Source organism: Scomber japonicus, chromosome 14, assembly GCF_027409825.1.
Source record: "Scomber japonicus isolate fScoJap1 chromosome 14, fScoJap1.pri, whole genome shotgun sequence".
Classification (NCBI taxonomy): Eukaryota; Metazoa; Chordata; class Actinopteri; order Scombriformes; family Scombridae; genus Scomber; species Scomber japonicus.
The window spans coordinates 10,769,388-10,789,607 of record NC_070591.1 but is presented as its reverse complement, the minus strand read 5'-3'; the positions used below and the strand labels follow the sequence as shown (position 1 = coordinate 10,789,607).

Below are 20,220 nucleotides of genomic sequence, written 5' to 3'. Positions count from 1 at the left end.
GTGAAAAACTACAATATTCAACTTAGCTTTCTGTTAAACTGTACAATTTTGGACTGTCTGTTTTTTGTTTTCTTTATCTTTCTTGGCCAACTTATACAGAACCATGGTGTGTTTTAACACTGTTATGCTGATGACACACAGCTATATTTTCCATTAAAACCGTCAGATCCAAACAGCTCAGATAAACTAATCTTACCCCACCAACATTAAATCTCGGATGTCTCAAAACCTTTTAAAATTCAGTGACACCATATAATATACATGAAGCAACAGAAATGCTCCAGGTGAGGCTTGAACTCACAACCTCAGCATTGCTCTACAGCATACTGTCTTATAAGTACAATTGCGTCAACGGAGCTTATTTCCTTTACTTAAGCTAAATATGTGAGCCTCCTTTATATGCATGCATCTTTAGTCCTGTGCTTTTTTTGTCAATCGGCGTATAACTTCACAGTGAAAGATTGCACAAATGTGAGTTTCAATTGCGTCATTGGGACTTTGGCTGAATTGAAAAGCTATTCAACTGTCCATACTTTGACTTGGTTGGAATTTGTTTTTTCATTGTCCTAATCAATATTGTCAAACTCAATTTACATTTGTTATGATGTTTGAATATACCTAATCTTTTATACAGTAGCATTATGTTATATGGCATCATTTTTTCATATGTGCTGCCAACATATACTAACACCATATTGTCTCGTAGAGTACAAATATGCTCCAGGTGAGGCTCAAACTCACAACCTCTGCATTGCTCTACATTGTACTGTCTTATAAGTACCACTCGCTGACCAATTGCGCCACTGTAGCTTATTTCGGTTCTTTCAGCTAAATATACAAACCTCCTTTATGTGTGCATCGATTGATTGTTGTTGATTGTTGATTCTTCTGCCACTGTATTACCTCGATGCGATGGGTGTATATTTATACAACAGTCACCATCTGACGCTTCTTATAGCTATTGTATGTAAGGAAAAATAATCTAAAAAGTGGTAAAGTCGACTAGGCCCTAATCAATATTGTCAGATGCACCTTAAAATTGAGATAGTGCCTTAAAACTAGAACGTTTTTCACATAATTGTTCATAAGTGATTTTTTAATCCTTAACCACTTTCCAACTGATCACCACGGGTAGTAGTGTCCAATTAAATGCTCCAGGTGAGGCTCGAACTCACAACCTCGGCATTGCTTCACAGCGTACTGTCTTATAAGTACCGCGCGCTGACCGATTGCGCCACTGGAGCTTACATAGACAAAATCCCTGTATACATAGTATACTACAGTGTTTTTTCACTATGTCTACACTAATGCATTGAGAGCAGAGCATCAAAATGAAAAATAAACATTTAACAAAAACTAATACGAACGATATGAATGTGCAGTCCAGGTTTATACGTATACACTGTGGGAAAAAAGAAAAGTTGAAGTATTGCAAACAACTTGTATGCTTGGTGTGTTTCAATAAAATCTGAACTGAGGGGATAAAGCCTCAGAAGAATCAGAATTAGCTGAAGTGTAATTACTACGTTAAAGAGCTCCAGTGGCGCAATCGGTCAGCGCACGGTACTTATAAGACAGTACACTGTAGAGCAATGCCGAGGTTGTGAGTTCGAGCCTCACCTGGAGCATATTTGTACTTTATAGGGCACAAAGTGGATGAAAATAGTGTATTAACAAAAACAAACTGTGAAAATGTAATGTTGAAACAGGCTTAGTGAATAAGTCATGACATACTTGAAGCATGAAACTTAAATGTCAGTGGGACTGAAGTGATAAACTATGATATTCAACTGTCTGTACTTCAACTGGGCTTTCTCTTAAACTGTACAATTTTGGACTGTCTGTTTTTGTTTTCTTTATCTTTCTTGGCCAACTTATACAGAATCATGGTGTGTTTTAACACTGTTATGCTGATGACACACAGCTATATTTTCCATTAAAACCGTCAGATCCAAACAGCTCAGATAAACTAATCTTACCGCACCGACATTAAATCTTGGATGTCTCAAAACCTTTTTAAATTCAGTGACAACATATAATATACATGAAGTTACAGAAATGCTCCAGGTGAGGCTTGAACTCACAACCTCAGCATTGCTCTACAGCATACTGTCTTATAACTTCACAGTGAAAGATTGTGTGAATACCGATTGGGCCATTTGGACTTTGCTTTAATTGAAAAACTACAACTTTGACTTGGTTGGAATTTGGTTTTTCATTGTCCTAATCAATATTGTCACAGTCACTTTACATTTGTCATCATGTCTGAATATGCCTAATCATTTATAGCATTATGTTATATGGCATCATGGAGGTTTTTCAGTAGTAAGCCCAGTTCACAGTTTAGCTTTTTTCATATGTGCTGCTAACATATAGTCTCATAAAGTTTAGATATGCTCCAGGTGAGGCTCGAACTCACAACCTCGGCATTGCTCTACATTGTACTGTCTTATAAGTACCGCGCGCTGACCGATTGCGCCACTGGAGCTTATTTTTGTTGTTCAGATAAATAAAATAAATATAAGCTACTTATAATTATTGTATGTAAGGAAAAATAATGTAGTGGTACAGTCCACTAGCTCCTAATCAATATTGTGACATGCACCTTAAATCGCCCTAAACGCCCAGGATTGGGCTTAACGTTTGATTTGTTGATTTCACACAAACTAGAACTTTTTTCTCATCATTGATTGTGCGTGGTGCTTTAATCCAGACCACTTAACACTAACAACTCCACACAACCAGGTAGTGTCCAATTAAATGCTCCAGGTGAGGCTCGAACTCACAACCTCGGCATTGCTTCAAAGCGTACTGTCTTATAATATCCATAGCAGCTAATTATGTGAGCCTCCTTTATATGTGAACAGTGAAAGACTGCACAGACCTGACGATACTGAACACACTTTACATTTGCAGATAGCAGCCCAGAATTGGGTGTAACGTTGGACATGTGTTTCAATTGCTGATTTCACACAAACTCAAGCTTTTTTCAAATCACACAACACAGGTGATATCATATAACTAAATGCTCCAGGTGAGGCTTGAACTCACAACCTCGGCATTGCTCTACGTCATACTGTCTTATAAGTACCGCGCGCTGTCCGATTGCGCCACTGGAGCTCTTCTAAGCTACTTAATACATATGATACAGCAGCCACTTCTTTATATATTAGCCCATTAATTACTTTTGTAAAGAATAAATAAGGGTTTGTACTTTTCTTTATTTGATTTGTTTATCATAATAAATATGCTCAGAGCCACAAGACACCGTGGTTTGACTTTTGACCTCTTAACTATAAGCTGATTTATATGACCATCTGTTTTTGCATTCTCTGTCTTCTCAGTGACCTCAGTGGAAAAAGAGTAGCAGTTTTCAAACTTCTGACAGGAATCAGTGTATTTGTTTTCTCGTGATCACATCAGCAGCAACCACACAGGCACAGAAGGTGTTTACAAGTTCACCAGCTACATTTTAAGTAGCACAGTAATTAAGCAGGCTCCAGTGGCGCAATCGGTCAGCGCGCGGTACTTATAAGACAGTACGCTGCAAAGCAATGCCGAGGTTGTGAGTTCGAGCCTCACCTGGAGCATTTAACTGTGGTGATCAACATGATGCTGAGAGTTGTTCAAGTGGTCTGGAATAAAGCATCACTTATGAACATTGATGTGAAGAAAGCTCTAGTTTGTGTGAAATCAACCTTTAAAACATGAAACATTACACCCAATCCTGGGTTTTTAGGCCACTGTCCTTTCCTTACACAGAATAGCTTTAAGTAGCTTCAGATGGTGATTGTATAAATATACACCCATCACATTGAGGTAATACAGAGGCAGAATAATCACCACACATAAAGGAGGCTCATATATTTAGCTTAAGCAACAAAAACAAGCTCCAGTGGCGCAATCGGTCAGCGCGCGGTACTTATAAGACAGTACAATGTAGAGCAATGCCGAGGTTGTGAGTTCGAGCCTCACCTGGAGCATATTTGTACTTTATGGGACAATATGGTGTTAGTATATGTTAACAGCACATATGAAAAAAGCCCAGGTGTGAATGGGTGGTAATAAACCAATGAAAAACATCCATTATGTATTTGTGTGCAAACTTACATAATGTCATAAAAAGATTAGTAGTGTTCAACAGTGCCCTCAAGTCCTGCTTGTTTTTTAAAATTTGTTTTCAGGTGAACTTTACACCAGAGAATTTACTACAGCAGCTGGAAAAACTTTTTTTTGCCTCAGTTGTTTTGTTGTGAAGACCTCGGGGGTTTCTTCTACAGTCCTGGATGTAAAGAAGGACAGAATTTCTAGTGTTCAGACATACAGTCTATTAAAAATACGCTGATACAGCAGATTCAGTGAGGACTACAGTCACACACATGCTCAAAGAATTAATAATTTACAGTGAACCATCTGGACCCCGGTTTTGGAAATTAGATCACTTCATGAATCTCTTTCTCTTTATTGTGGCACTCAGAAAAATTTCCACTTTACAAACATTCATTTTCCTGGACTGACCTTTCCTGATGCTTTTGTGTTTGTTGGTGTCTGGATGGTAGAAAGAACCCTTAAAAGGTCATGATGTGCAGAGTACACTGTAATGAAGATCAACAGGTTTAAAGCTAAGCATTTAGCTGATGTTTAAAGTGCATCCCACAGTTAGTTTAGGCATGTTGTTCAGAGATAAAACAGAAAACAGTATAAAATATGTGGATAAATTAAAGGAATTGTTTGTAGTTTTTTTAAAGATAAGAATGATGCATGTTATACTTTTTACTAATTAACATGCTGTATCTTGTTAGCTAGCTGTTTCCTATCTCTTACAGTCTTTATGCTAAGCTAGACTAAGCTAAGCTACTTGATACCAGCCATTAGCGTATCGCCATGGTATTGATAGAACTTTTGGTAAGAAAGAAAATACAGGTATTCCCTACATTGTCTAATTCCTTAATTACAGGCATAACATTTCTGATTCCAAACATGACTATGCCAAAACTCTACAGTGAGATTAAAAAAGGTGCAAACCATGCTACAAAAAAACATTCTTAAACACATCAGTTTCTCCTTAACCTCTCCTGTCCCCTTGATGATTTTGTTCATTTCATTATTAATCCAGACAAGATGTGGTTCAGTGAGGGGAAAATCACTTTTGATTAATGAACTCATTTTGACAGTTAAACCTAAAACTTTTCTGTTATAGAGGAAGAAGACCTCCCTGCTGTCAGAGTTCATTATTTTACAGATGCAACATTCATGATTTAATGCTACAGAGAAAGAAAGGTGCTCAGATTACAAAAAGTTTTTGCAATTTTATACTTTATTTCAATGGTGCACATTGTGCGACAATTCCATGTGGACGAGGAAATAGATTTTTTTCTGACAGATATAAGGGAAACTTTGATATCTACAGTTTGAGTTACAACACTGGCTGTTAATGATGTTTTCAAATGAGATATCTTCAGTTTGAAAAACATGTAACTTTTGTTCTCGGTTGACAAAACAATCACATGTTCAAAAATGAATAACAAAAGCTGACGTTCTGCTTCACGAAAATGAGCTCTTCACGTATGGATCTGCTTCCATACTTTCAGCTTTTCTTGCCAGAGTTAAAAGTCTGAAGCTTCAGTCCAAACATCTGTTCTGTGGTCCGACCCAGGCATCAGTCCACTCCCGCACTACCAGATGGTACGTTTGACGCCCGCCCAGATGGAGCGTTTGGTTCCTTGTGCGGCTTTAACGTCGCCCCAGTTCAGCCGGGTGTTGGGGATCTCGTCCTCGGGCTCTGGGTTGGGTCGCACTCCATCTTTGGGACTCCCCACCACTATGGGCAGGGGGCCGCACTCCGACCTGTACTCAACGACATGGAGCTGCTTCTTTTCTGCCAGTGTCATGTGGGTTTGCTGCAGGATGAAAGAAGAAGAAGAAGAGGAATAGATGTTAGTAATAAGACGGATAACAAGACTGAGGCTCTGAAGTCAACTGGACAACTTGTATAACATTTAGTGTGCCTGATGACGGAAAAAGATTGTAGACATTAATTTCTACACTGCTTGTTTTCATTAGTAGCTCCAGAATTTCAATGTCTGCAGTGAAGGAATGATGTGCCATAAAGCTTCATGCACACAGAGACACATTTTTGTGCTAAACAAGTATTTAAAAATAAATAAATTAATCTTCATGTTCTATGTTCGAGATTTAAGTATCAAATTTGATTTCCCCTGAATTCTTAACTTCTTAAAAAACAGCGAGTTCTGAGAATGTGAGAGGATATTTCTTAAACAGGCGTCTGTTAAAGTGTCATCAGGGATCTGCCAGAGATCTATAGTAAATCAAATATTTTCAGCCTCTCTGTAACGCATGAACGAGGATTTTGTTTTATTGTTTCTGACTTTTCACTGAGAGAGTAAAAGAAAGAGTGCTGCTCTTCAAATGAATTTCTCTTGTACACCTGCCATGTCAACCTGGCCTCACCTGACTGGTCAATCCATTGAAGAGAGCCCTGGTGATGTTGTGGAGATTGCAGGACCCTTCTACTTTGCAGTACATGTCCTTCATGCCGATCAGCTTGCACAGAGTGATGACGGCACGGTGGCATCGCAGACCGTAACCTGCAGAGAATCCAGCACAAAAACAGACACATGGATATTAAGACGAGTCAACGCTGGGGATGGACTATATAAAGTCTTCTTCTATGTGATATGTAAGTTTGTATGGCTATTTGTATGGTATGACATATCTTATGCACTAGTAAATTGTCTTGAATTTTGACAACAATGCTTTACATGGGTCTGTACATTTGAAATTATTTCCTAAAGAATTTAAAAGCCAGTGTTAATACCCTTCTAATGAATTACTTCAATTACTCCTGTGACAGAGAGGATTTTAGTCAGTGCACAGCTGTGTTAAGAGTGCAACAATGTGAAGCAAATGGACAATTGAACATGTATGGAGGCTGTAGTTTCCAACAATAAATAATTAATTAATTTTTACTTAAATGGCGTTAAATGGAGATTTTATTTTGCCTATAATTTATACCAAATTACATAATTCTTTCTAAGAAAATGGCCTGGAAATCATTATTGTCATTATTATTATAAGTAGTATTATTACCTACCTTCGTTTTGTTTCTTCATGCGAAGAGTTGTTCTTTTGAACCTGGATTCAATGTCATGAAAAACTGTTGGTGAGAAAAAACAAAAGAAACAAAGAGTTATTCTCACTGTAGACAGAGCAGGAGGAGAAGGAGATAACTTACGGCCAAACTGACCAGATGAAGTCTAATTTGCACTTGTGTTTTCTTTTGTGTCTTTTCCTCTGCTCTCCCTCAGGTTCTGTGTTTCTCTACCTGCCCACCAGATGTCTCTCTCCACATGTCAGTGTCTCCTGATCACTGCAGCAGCTGTGGCTCATTAGTTATTCAGCCACACAGTCCCAGAGTGGGAGTTGAGAGGACTGTACAGCTCCATAGCTTCAGGTTAAAATCCTGCTCTGCACTCTTAAAACATCTCAATGGCTGCTGTTCCTACAGCCACACTTAACAAGATAGAGTTTGTAATGGGATGCTGCAACAACAGAGAGGACAGAGTGGATGGATGAAAGGAGAAAAGCGGTAGAAAAAGAGGTAGATAATTTGGTTCCACCTAATGTTCCACTTTGTATCCTACTGGGTGAAGAAATATAAATGTCATACACACACACACACACACACACTGCAGTATGGACTGAACATTTGCTATGACTGCAGGAGGTCCAGGTTAATTTGTGACTCACAGATCCAAACAGTGACAAAATCAGAGCAGATACAAAAAAAGAGTAAACATCCATGATCCAAACTCTTTTATATTCCAGTTTTTGAGTCTTTTTGCTGTTTTCTTCAGGCTCTGAGTCCAACACTGCACTAAAAACTGTTCTCTGACCTAAAACTCAACCAAAAGGACTAAAAAGTGTTTGTTTGGTTGTCCTTTGAAGAACAAGGCCTGAAGACAGCCAGCCTGCCTACAACACACTGGAAAAAGCAAAACAAAAAAACAACCAAACCACGTTGCCACATTCAGATTTATGCAAATACACTTTGACCGTGTGTGGCTGAGCACCAATAGAGCCACATTAATATTCACACTGTAAACCCTGGTTCTGGGGGACCAGGAATAAAAACAAACTACAAAAAAAAAACAACAAAAGCAACAACTGGAAGGTCAGAGGAAATCAAACATCTGCCAGATCTGACTTGTAAAGCTTCCCTAATGTTTTCTGTTTGTTTATCAGATTAGTTTTTCCATCAGAACAACACGTCTGCTGGCCAAACTGGGAGACGTGCAGATGTTGGACTTCCAAAAACAACCAATCTACGCAGTGTAACAATTACTGAGAAAAACTGTTCATCATCTGGTGGAATAAATCCCACATCTGGATTTCCACCAAGACTTGAGCGATTATTGTCCTGAAGGCGACCTGTCTGCAGAATTCCAGCTGAGTTAACTTTTAGGGATATCCGAATGTGTATCAAACAAGCAGAGGGGTTAAAAATATTTGATATAATATATAGAAAATCAGATTTAATTACAATTATAGTAAGATAAACCTCCAAAGAAATAACTAATCACGTGACACAGGGTTGCAGTGACAGCTGGCATGTAGACAAATGTGATTATTTTGACCAGAAATTAAATGAATTAAACTTTTAAAACTTAATCTAGGTTGAACTACAGGCCCACACACACACACTCACACACCCTAACAGACGCTTCTCCTCTGGTTTCTGGCCAGAACAGGAAGCTAAATTTTTCCTCCGGTGGGCGCAGTGGAGGCTGATGACTCACACACACACATTAATCTTCCTGGCTTTGCTCTCCAGCAGCGACGGTGGCAGAAGCCAAATGGAGTTTTACAATAAGAAAGTTCAAGTGGTGCACTTTAACTCTCGTACCTTTCTCCACAAATCCATTTTTTAGATTATGGTGCTTGTAAGAGTACGGACGGCAGATATGATGGAAGGAGAGGAGAAGAGGAGGAGACAGAGGGAGGAGAAGGAGAGAAAGTGAGGATGTAGAGGACACACACACACACAGACGTTGACTTACTGGTGTGGTTGTTGTATCTCTCTATGTAGTACAAGTAGTGGATGGCTCTGTTCTTGGCCTGCATGACAGAAACAAACATTCAGAGTGTCACTTATGGTGTGAAAGTTGACATTATGACATTTATTATTATCATCAGCTTTGGCAAAAATGGTCAGGACTAGATATTTCCTCTAATAGTGGCTGGTCTCTGATAATGGTCGACATGAACAAATAAAGGTCAGCCCCAAAAACAGACCGAGGATAAACTCCAGGTCCGTTAAATAGTTGTTACCTGGATGTAAGTACCTGTGGAGCCCTCTCATATTGGTAATGTAATGTAATGTACTATTAGACTATGCACTATGTGACGAGGGGTCCCATGTAGACTTTGTTTTATTTTAAGGTGTCACAGGTCAAACATTTTGAGAATCACACATCTAAAATCTCCACAGCAGCTACTTAAAACATGTTCTAATCATGTACTTTTGGGGCTACATGGATGAAAAGTCCATGTTAAGAATTTTGAAGCAATGACAACCGGGCAACTGCCATCTGCTTATGTGATCGAAAGAGCAGGACCACCTTATAAATGGACCTTAAAGTGTTTAAGGCTGTTTTGTCAAATCCTCAATGCTTTGTCCACCCTGATGACTTTGGACCCTCATAGCAGTAAAATTCAGTTGAAAACAATCAAACTCAGAAAGAACTTAGAAAGCTTGAATATGAACTCAAATACAGACCAAAAAACAAACAGCTGTGAATGATAACGCAGACCACTAGGTTTAATAGAATAATGATGATGATTTTAAAACTGTCCTACCTTCCTCATAGCTGTCTGTCTGTCTGCTGCTTTACCCAAAGCGAAACCTGTTGAAGAGGAGAGTCAGTTTTCAAACATCTGAGAGTTCAGTGTGACAGAAAACAGAAGTTTTACAAAAGTTCATAGCATCTTTTCTTTGTAGTGATGCCAGTTAAACACAATTCATTCCCAGATTGTAAAGTTTAAAACATTCAATGAGTATTTTTGGTTTTGATTATAAGCCCATGACATCATTAATACTGTAGCATGATGATTTTACATTATAAATGAGGCAGCCTTCACAGTGTCTGTTAGAAAGTTTCCTCTGCATTCTTTTCCCATTCTGTCGTTCACTTCAGAGGAGCTTGAACTGTCAAAACCAATCTCTCCACTTCTGCATTATCTTCAGAGGCTAAAGAGTTTTCCCAAGTTTTCTCTTTGAAACACTTTTCCATTTTTACAAACACTCTGTCAAAAACTTGTTTTGGTTCTGTTACACATATTTTTCAATTCAAGAAATTGCTAGAGTTCTTCTTTTGTAAATCTCATATTTTTCAGGAACAATTCACAACATTTTGATCAACACTGAAGCCTGGTTATTAATAAGGTCAAAGAAATGAGACCACATCACATCCATCCTTACGCCCCTACACTGGCTCCCTGCTCATTACAGGATAGCATTCAAATTCTCCTAATTGTCTATAAATCCCTCCGTGGTCTCGCCCCCGTATATATATCTCTGAACTTCTCACCCCTTACAGCAACAGACCCCTGAGATCCTCCCACCTTAGCATGCTGGCAGTGCCACGCTCAGTGACAAGGCATTTTCTGTAGCGGCCCCTCCATTAGACACTTATTCTCTGGCTTTTAACTGTGTTTAATCTGTTTAATTTGGTATCTGATATCTGCGGGTTTTAAATTTGTGCTTATATTTTGTTCTGTTTTCCTTTTGATCCTTTAATGCTTGTAAGTGCACACGTATGCCTGCCTTTGTGAAGCACTTTAAATGCTAATTGTCTAATGCCTAATTTTATAGCCCCGCTCAACTCAAAAATGTGTTTTTCTTATTAGGATGACTTTCACTGTGCAGAATGATGTACATGCAGAGTTTGACACCATGAGATTGTTTTCACATCCATTTGATGAAAGTGAAAAGTTTCTCAGAGTTTAGAGTGAATATGTTTGAGCATACTACTAGTTTTGAGGCCAACTGGGGTTTAACAGGTAACCCAAATGTGATAATGTAAAGTTGAAGCCTCACACACTGAGAATGAACTTCACGGTGAAGTAGGAGACAATTTTTGAAATGGAGGATTTCAAGTTTTTTCAATGACTGAGGAGTATTTTAACGAGGTAATTCTACTATTTTGTAGTGGAACAACCAAATCAGATACACATGATTATTCTCAGCAGACTGTTTTTAGTGTTGTAAATGTGTCTGGAGGGGATCTTCAAAGTACACTTGTTGCCAGAGTGATGTGCTGTGCTGTGCTGTGCTCAGTGTTCAGAGGGAGTCGAACCTGCTGCTCCGTTGCCGTTTCCCACAGCGACCAGGCAGCTGACGGACCTCTTCCTGCCCTCCTTGGCCGTCATGTTGAACACGTTCTTCAACTACAATGAAAACGGACAACAATTAAGAACACTTGACTGCGAAAGAGAGCGAGAGCCTAGTCATTAGTTAGCTTAAAAAATAAGAAAAAGTGCTGGTTGGCAGATTTTCATTTGACAGAAACATTTGAAAATAAAGCTGATGTTTTTTTTTTTTAGAAAATTCTCTGCAAATGTCTGTGTGTGTGTGTGTGTGTGTGTGTGTGTTGATGTAGAAAAGGCTGCCTGTCCTGATGTGATTTTTATCGATCTGTTAGTAAACAGAGCGCACAGTCATTTATCACAGCTCCCAGTGTTCCCCTGTTCAACCATGCAAGCTGCTCAACTAGCTGCAACACAGCTTTAGAAACAACAGGGGGCAGCATTGATACACCACAGAGAAGAAGAAGAAGAAGGAGGTGGAGGAGGAGGAAGAGGAGGAAGAGGGGGAGGAGAAGGAAGGTAGTTTATTAAAAAAAGGAGAGATTAGGAAGTAGAAGTGACAGCAGAGAAAAAATGAGAATGTACAAAAAGGAGGAGATACCAAAGTGGAAAGTAAGAACAGGGCAGGTTAGAGAGGTGAAAGGGTAGAGTAAAGACAATTAAGTGAAGGGGTGGGAGGAAAGAAAACTGGATGTGGAGAGAGGGAGTAGAAGACAAGAGTGGTGAAAAGAGGGGAGTAAGCAAGCACAAGCAGATTGTTTATGAGATAATAATGGGAGGACTGGGTTGGTGAATGGTAAAAGGATGGAGGAGAGAGATGAGGACAGCAAAAGAGGAGAAGAGTAGATGAGGAGACGAGAGGAAGGAATTAAACCCTTTTTTTCCTGGCATGAAATGCTTAAGATGATTACGAGGACAAGACGGGGAAAAAGAAAAGGAGAGAAAACAAAGAAAAGGAGAGGAGGAGGAGGAGGCAGAGTGACACAGCAGGACAGGACGACGGCCGGTCTGCTGTGAATGTGTCGGGAATACATAAGTTAAAGCCTCCCTCCACTCAAATAGTATTTTGATTATTGTTATTAAATTTGGATGTTTGAGCTCCATGGTGAAAAATGATGTATGTGCAGAGTAGACGACAGTTTCCACATTTATCTCCTGAAGGGGGAACGTTGTTTTTCGGTGCGCTCCTTAAATCTTAAATCTAAATTTTCGCACTATTTGTGACATCACAGCTAGTTTGGAGGCGACTGAGGCCCAGTGTGTCAGTCAGGTGAAATCATTTTTTATCTGTATAGCTAAATATCACAAATTACTTCAGAAAGTAATATCCCTCCCCCCCAAAAAACTCCCCTCATATTGTTGCTTCAGTCCTTCTCTAATATATTTATACCAATGTCTGCACTTCTAATTGTACTATAATATACTTACATAATAGTAGTCGTATATCACATCAACCTCAACAACGTCACCTTCTTGACTTTATAAACTCATCCAAAACTGATAGGCAGTGGAGCTGCTGAATGTCACCATGATACATAAAACACAGCCAGTTATACTTATGAGTTAATTAAGCAGAGTTAATTATGATAATTAGAACAGTGATTAGAAGATATTTTTTATGTCATGCTACTTTTCTTCACATAATATGTGTTATTAATAATAACTCCAATTTTATAGTTGATTAGAGCATTCATGACCTCTGTAACTGCCTCATTATTTTACATACAAAGTGGCTGCAATAAGTTTTTTCATCAGTTGGGGGTTAATATGTTAAACAGTTGCTTATTTACACATCCAGCAGTTACAAAGCAACATTATCATTCATTAAGAGTTATGTTACTGTCCAGTTGGTGGATGTAAGTCACCATAAGTAACCCCTTTTTTACATTACACACTCATTTGATCTATTGTTCATATAAAATATTGACTACTGCAGATTTAAGTACAAAATAGCAATAAAGCAGCAATTAACAGTGACAGGCACTGATCTAGGCTTTGTTCAGACTGCAGGCAAATCAGATTGATTTCTTTTTCATTGGATCTTTTAGGACAGACTGTCTGCACCGTTATTTGCAAGTGATCAGATCAGATTTGTGTGTCCAGACTTCAACAACCTATCTGCATGAGTTGCTGTGGTAACGACATAGGCGTCGGCAACTGCATACGATGGTGACGCAGCTTTCCAACCTGGAAGCATGAGAAATGGAGATCCATCATCTTGTCCTCCAAACAACCACAATCAGGTCATGGTGAGGGACTTCCAACTGAGATGTCCTCCATACAGCCGCTCTGATGCCAACCATCACTCTGGATTTGATGTCGCTGTTGTGTGTCGCGTTGGGAGTGACGCAAAAGACACTTTAAAATCTGATTTCAAGTGTCAGGAATGTCCAGATTGAGACGCATCTCAAGAAATCTGATTATTGTATCACATTACAAGCCACTTCCAAATGCGGCTTCAATCAGATTTGGGCCAGCAGCCTGAACAAGGCCTTAGTTACTGATTACAAGACAACCTTTACTGTAAGATATAAAAAAACCACATGGTGTAGAAACAATATGAAAGCATGCACGATATGATGTAATTCAATAAAGGAGCTCTGCATGAAATACTATCTTTGTCAAGGTCTTTTTTTTTGCTGAAACTGAGTCAGTTCAGCACTGTGGCTGTTTGGTTGTGGGTGTTACTGGTGGGCGTTTGTGTTCATGTTGCTCTCGTGCTTGTCAAGTTAAAATACTGTGGTTACTTCTAAGGCTGCAGCATGTGGTGGCGTTGTATTGATCTGTGCTTCATTGTGAGGTGTTGGGTTAATAATATCCAGACATACCCCACTTCACTGGTGCATCTATCAATACAAGCACAGGAATATCTGGTGTATATCAACATACAACAAAGAGGTGGGAAGACAAGTGAAGGAGTCATAATATAGTCCACACTATTGTGATCGAATATGACTTATTTTATAGAAAATATATAGGAGAAGAATATGACTTTTATTACCTTGGAGATATTCAATTTCACACCACTGATAGAGTGTGTATGTGAAAGTAATTAGGAGAAGCAGACAATACTAAGAAATGACATGGAATATGGCTAAAGAGTGTGTGTGAGAGAGAAACTGAAAAAGGTGAGTCAGAGAGAGTCAATGTGTGAGAAACTGAATGGCCAAATAGAAAAAACTGAATTTTTAAAATGGCATTTTTCGTTATTATTTGACATAGTTAATTTATTATTTAACTATTTTTTCCGTTGTACATTTACAATGACAATAAAGACTATTGTTCTTCTTAATCAAGACAATAATGTGCAGATTAATCAATACTGAAAATAATTACTAGTCATCAATGTACACAAAACTCTGTAAAATCCTTGTAATACCTCTAGATTTCCAGTCAGTCCATGCTGTGATAAGAGGCAGATTTAACTCAAAAGGAAGCTAACACCCTGAACTTTACTCTTTGTAGTGGTCCATTGGGCCAACACAGACAAGAAAATCTACCATTCTTCTTTCTGACAGAGCATCTCGAAGCAAAACCAGATAAATCAAGTGGAAATGTTCAAACAAATCCTCTGACATGTAACACAGCAAAAATAGAGTGTTATTGTCACATGTTCCCATCCTGGGAGCTGGATCCAGGTGTGCTATGTGTGCCTATGTATGCCCCGTATATACCAGGCTCCACTGGAAGTCAGCTGTTCAGTGGCCACCAGCAGCCTTTTGGGGAGTCATCTGGGCCGAAAAACTCAGTTCACCTCTATGCTTTTATCCTCGCCAGAGAGCACAAGTGACAGAGCAGTGTTGAATTTCAGCTGAGGGAACTTCAAAGTCAAGATCTGCCTTCAGCTTCACTCGTTACGTAACACACACACACACACACACACTTCAGTAAAGGGTTTACAATTTGACTGCAGGGCCACAACAGAAGGATTGGGGTCAGGGTAGCAGCACAACACCAAAACACAACCCTGCAGGCCACAGAAGCACACACACGCACACACAAACACACACACACTTCACAATTTCATTGCCAATATCTGAACATAAATTTTGTCTGGCTATTCTCATAAACATAACTTTATCCACACACAAAACAAATAAATCATATACTTGTTCTTCTTATTAATATGTTTCTTATAATGCTATCTTGCTGCTCACACACTGTATCCATAGTGACAAGTCTCTACTACACCGCCACATATCCCTGCCTCACTGTACCGTAAACACACATTGCTGTTAATTGAACCACGCACAGTAACAACAAGGTGTTTTTTACATAGACTGTATAAAAGAAATGGACGTGACATTCGTGACGGTTTGTGGACTGCTGCTCGGAAGCCAATAGTTTCGAATCTAGGCAGCGTCATCTGGAACATTTCAGGTGCATGCTGGGAAAAATAAAAACACGGATTCTACTTATATGGGCATGAGGCGGAGCCATGGGCGGAGCGGAGAGGTTGCGATAGGTTGCGAGGGCTGGATCTCGAGGACATTGGGCAATCAACCTGTCAATCACGACGTAGCCATGCCCTAATGCATACCCTGCTTTATCGTCAAATATAAAATCAGGGAGGCCAAAATTTCACAAATGAACACCAGACTGCATTGAAGAAGGCTTTAAACTAGCGATTGAGACCATAAACACATTTTGAAAACGTTTACTGAAGTTAGAAATCAAGTGAGAAGTTGGTGAATTCTCCATTGACTTGTATTGAGATGGAAGTCCTTTTGACACCAAAACGGTCGCCCCCTGGTGGCCTTTTGATAGAGTGCAGTTCTAAGTTACTTCCGCGTTGGCCTCATTGCAGAGGACCGGAACTTCCCGCCTGGTTTTTTATGGCTTAAATACAAAATATACTGCACACACCACATGCCAGTCTTCTTTGCACGCTGTGTCTGCAGGACTGTAAAGCTGGACAGCAAGATATACTTTCTTTTGCTGCCAAGTGTGAACATATATGTGTAGTTGAGGAATAAGAAACTCTCTGCCTCTGCAAAGATTGTGACCAGATGGGATCTAAAACACTGTTTTCATGAATCAAATCAACAAGTTATTATTTCTCAAGTGTCATTGTGAATTCAGTGTGAGACAGCAGTAGAAGTGTGTGTAAATGTCTGCAGTGGTGTTGAGCTTTTTGGCTTTGCATTTGTCATTTTAGCCCAAGATGCAGCAGTTTTGGCTCAGCATTAGCCGCAGAACAGATGGGCTGAGTTTTTCTCCACCGGATGAGCGACAGCACGGCGGTGGGAGGACGCTTCTAGCTCGCTCTCACTTCTGTTTCATTTCTTATTTTCTCAATCTGTTGCTGCAAGTTTCCCTATCTGTATCTGTCTATACTCTGCAGTGCAGGGGAGGAGTTTTTCACCGCATGACACCAGAAGGCACTGTGAGAGCACAAACCTCCGCCAACGCTCAACACTTTCTCTGACTTACTGTTGCACAACTACACATCCCTCCTTTCACTTGGGTTTTAAGTTGATATCTTGACTCTGCAAACACACTGAATAGTGTAATAAGTTTGTTTATTTCTGCACAACTGAAGATTTCTTTCATACTGTGTTGGTAGAGGACTGGATTTATCTCTGCTGTAGAATCATTACATATTGATATCTGACTACTTTTTATCTCACATTTACAGAGCTCCGCTAGCTTGTTGTTCTACATATCACAACCTATTTACTTTGTTCTACACCGTACCTCTCTCAGAGACCTTCAATAAAAAGCCAACAGGTTGTGATATGTAGCACAGCAAGCTAGAAAACTCTGTAAATACAACCACATTCACACTAATGCTGAGTAGCGTCTGCCTTAAATGGAACTACTCTCCAGAGACTGAAGATGTGATCGCTGTTCTTATTCTTTGGTTCCGTTTCTAAAGGAAAATGTGTCTGTAAACTTTGTGGTGAAGTGTGTGGTTCATTGACATGTTTTTAACAGAGGTTGGTGGCAGAGTGGGATAAGAGATATCACACTTTAGACACATATATAATACTTAGAAGTAGGATCAGTTCATTCTTGGTTTGATTCTACACAAGATTTGTTACAAATAATAAAAATACAGAAAATCCATATCCTAATAAGAACTTCTAGATATCTGGTGTGCAGTGATGTTTTACCTTCTATATGCTATCAGGATATGATAATAAGTCTTTATGTCAGTGTTGTAGCTATAGGTCAAAATTGATAATAATCCTCCAGTTGAAATTTCAAAATGGTGCTATAACCAGGAGGTGAATTAGTTCAGTTTTTCTGAAGACCATGCATACTAATTACATAATAAACTGTGATGGGAGAAGAAAATAGTCATTGTATTCATTATAAAATAGTCCCAATATAAATTGTTTTAAAATAGTCTTACACAGTTCTCTGACACACTGTCAGTGGATTTTGATTAAGAAGCACAAAAGAACGAAAACATATTAATATGCTGGTTTAAATGTAGATAGCAGTTTGTCTGAACTAGTTTGCACTCCTAACAGATTGCTGTCTTGAAAAAAAAGAAAAAAGAAAAGTTGATTATAGAAGAAAAACAATCGTCATGTTGGCTCAGTAATCGTGCTCAATTAGGCGGATGACTCAGAAGTGAATGTGAGGGTGACTGAGTGAGTGAAAAACAGAAAAGACAAATTAAACTGATGTGGATTTATGTTCATACACTATGTGGGAAAAGTTAAAAGTACAAATAAGAGTCTTACAACTAATTAATACATGAGATCTCTCACATTTTATGGAGACTGCTGTGTTTGTTTGCTATTTAGAATCAATTAAAGTCTAAAATATGAAAATGTGAAAAGCTAACTCCTTGTAATTTCAAGACCTTCAGAAAAAAATCATATAAAAAAAACATGCACAAGTTAAAAAATGTATTTGTGTTCTTCTTAAATGTGTGCAAATGTTACGTCCTTTCACTTCAAGTGGTGGCTTTAATAAAAATGATGTTCCTAAATCACCAGGTTTTGGAAGGTGTGCTTCAAGACAAACTGTCTGGATGAGCTTTAATGAACAATGGGTCAACTTTAAAAATAAATCTTAGACAACTATCCTGTTCTCGCTGGAAGTCATGATTAACTCCCAGGATCACTCAGCAGGCTTTTATCCACACATACATCAATAACTGAAGACATACGCTACTTTATAATCTTAATTACAAAGTCTATCATTATGTTGTCTAGGTAACAACAAGACTGGCTGTAAAAGCACTAACTTTCCACAGAATTTGATGCCTTGACAGATTATACATGAGTTGACTCTTTCATTACAACTAATTAATAATCACTCTGCGTGACTTCCTCTTATGTGAGATTCACTTTAGATATTAAGTTGTGTATGCGGCATGCCCCGGTGAGCTCCACTTGGCTGTTAACAACCAACCTTTCAACATTTTACAGTTCTTGCGAAGTTGCTCTCATTCAGCTCGATGTCTGATTACTTTCAGCAAAAACTTTCAAGGTTAGAGCAAATGCCAGTTAATTGGATGAGGAGCGCGACTTCACAAATGACAGTTTCACAAAACCAGGTGCACTTTGGATCCAAGGACATTATCATGAGATCAATTAAAACGAGTTTAGACTTGTACTTTGCTTTGTCATCAATAAGTCATAACCAAAAATATGCTGCTATTCTGTTGCTATGCGCTTGTATCAAGGCTCCCTGACTATTATTCATTGCACTGATTTTTGTCTATTGAATTGCTGCTATTTATTTATTCTTCATTTCTTTTATCTGCTATTTATTCTTTCTTTCTTTTTTTTTTTTACTGCTTGTGCTGTAGATATGCCTTCCAAAATGTCATTATACATAATATAATGACAATAAAGATTATTCTATTCTATTGTTAAATATATAAGTAATGGTACAAAATAGATTATTCCTCAATATAGCTTCTAATATTTGACCAATACATCACAATAAATATACAAGAAATGTATTTCTGTCGGCTTTCTTGTGAAAAATAATATTACAGTAAGGTCCAAAAAAAAAAAAAAAATCAATCTGTAACGTCAGTTTCAGGTTGTCATTTTCAGTATTCAAACATCCATCAAATGATGAACGTTCATGTTCAATACCTGGGAAAATGAATATATGGTCATCTATGTATCGGCCATAAAACCTGATCTTATTTGAAGTAGATTGTATAGATATAGTATATATGCTGTTCCAGGTGTGCCTTTCTGTGGTCGATAAAGATCGTCTTGAGGATTTTTGATGTTTTCAAGGGTCCATTCAGTAAGTCTTAATATGAAGTTGGTGGGTGGTATACTTCATGTGGGGTGTCTATTCAGGTAGTGAGACAGTGCCTGTGGGCCTTCTTGTCGGTATATAAGACTTCCACATCCATCATGATCAGGAAGCAGGATGTATTCTCAGACATATTAGACCGTTTCTTAAGCACATGGGTGGTATCTTGGATTAAGGATGGCAGGTTCGATACAAAACGTTTAATGATCAAAATAATAGTTTCTGTCAAGGATCCATTTTCAGATATAATTGGTCTAACCAGGGTGATGTATGTTGGTAGCATGTAGAAGCAGGGTATTGTAGGATTTGGGGAGAATAAAAGTTATCTGAAAATAATTACAAGTCATCAATGTACACAAAACTCTGTAAAATCCCTGTAATACCTCTAGATTTCTAGTCAGTCCATGCTGTGATAAGAGGCAGATTTAACTCAAAAGGAAGCTAACACCCTGAACTTTACTCTTTGTAGTGGTCCATTGGGCCAACACAGACAAGAAAATCTACCATTCTTCTTTCTGACAGAGCATCTCGAAGCAAAAACAGATAAATCAAGTGGAAATGTTTAAACAAATCCTCTGACATGTAACACAGCAA

General features: G+C 38.6%; 1 protein-coding gene and 6 non-coding genes across 8 annotated transcripts in view; 3 read left to right on the top strand and 4 right to left on the bottom strand.

Moving 5' to 3' along the window:
- The window catches only part of mrps5 (mitochondrial ribosomal protein S5), a 264,703-nt gene that overhangs the window by 230,321 nt on the left and 14,162 nt on the right, over positions 1-20,220 (bottom strand). The window contains exons 7-12 of one of the 2 annotated variants that reach the window (XR_008322928.1): positions 11,379-11,469; positions 9,880-9,926; positions 9,081-9,138; positions 7,115-7,177; positions 6,472-6,608; positions 5,409-5,900 (exon numbers count right to left, since the gene is read on the bottom strand). Coding sequence is in view for 1 of the 2 variants with exons in the window: in XM_053333257.1 (XP_053189232.1) it covers positions 5,676-5,900; positions 6,472-6,608; positions 7,115-7,177; positions 9,081-9,138; positions 9,880-9,926; positions 11,379-11,469 (621 nt within the window). In the remaining variant the exon portion in view is untranslated. Of the gene's footprint in view, positions 1-5,305; positions 5,901-6,471; positions 6,609-7,114; positions 7,178-9,080; positions 9,139-9,879; positions 9,927-11,378; positions 11,470-20,220 lie in introns of those variants that run through there. The other variant, XM_053333257.1, reaches the window with a different exon arrangement.
- Positions 1,151-1,244, bottom strand: trnai-uau (transfer RNA isoleucine (anticodon UAU)). The gene is made up of 2 exons: positions 1,207-1,244; positions 1,151-1,186 (listed from the first exon to the last, which is right to left on the bottom strand). It is a non-coding gene; the product is annotated as a tRNA-Ile (tRNA).
- trnai-uau (transfer RNA isoleucine (anticodon UAU)) lies at positions 1,535-1,628 on the top strand. The gene is made up of 2 exons: positions 1,535-1,572; positions 1,593-1,628. It is a non-coding gene; the product is annotated as a tRNA-Ile (tRNA).
- trnai-uau (transfer RNA isoleucine (anticodon UAU)) lies at positions 2,395-2,488 on the bottom strand. Its single transcript has 2 exons — positions 2,451-2,488; positions 2,395-2,430 (listed from the first exon to the last, which is right to left on the bottom strand). It is a non-coding gene; the product is annotated as a tRNA-Ile (tRNA).
- Positions 3,027-3,120, bottom strand: trnai-uau (transfer RNA isoleucine (anticodon UAU)). Its single transcript has 2 exons — positions 3,083-3,120; positions 3,027-3,062 (listed from the first exon to the last, which is right to left on the bottom strand). It is a non-coding gene; the product is annotated as a tRNA-Ile (tRNA).
- Positions 3,497-3,590, top strand: trnai-uau (transfer RNA isoleucine (anticodon UAU)). Its single transcript has 2 exons — positions 3,497-3,534; positions 3,555-3,590. It is a non-coding gene; the product is annotated as a tRNA-Ile (tRNA).
- On the top strand, positions 3,890-3,983 carry trnai-uau (transfer RNA isoleucine (anticodon UAU)). The gene is made up of 2 exons: positions 3,890-3,927; positions 3,948-3,983. It is a non-coding gene; the product is annotated as a tRNA-Ile (tRNA).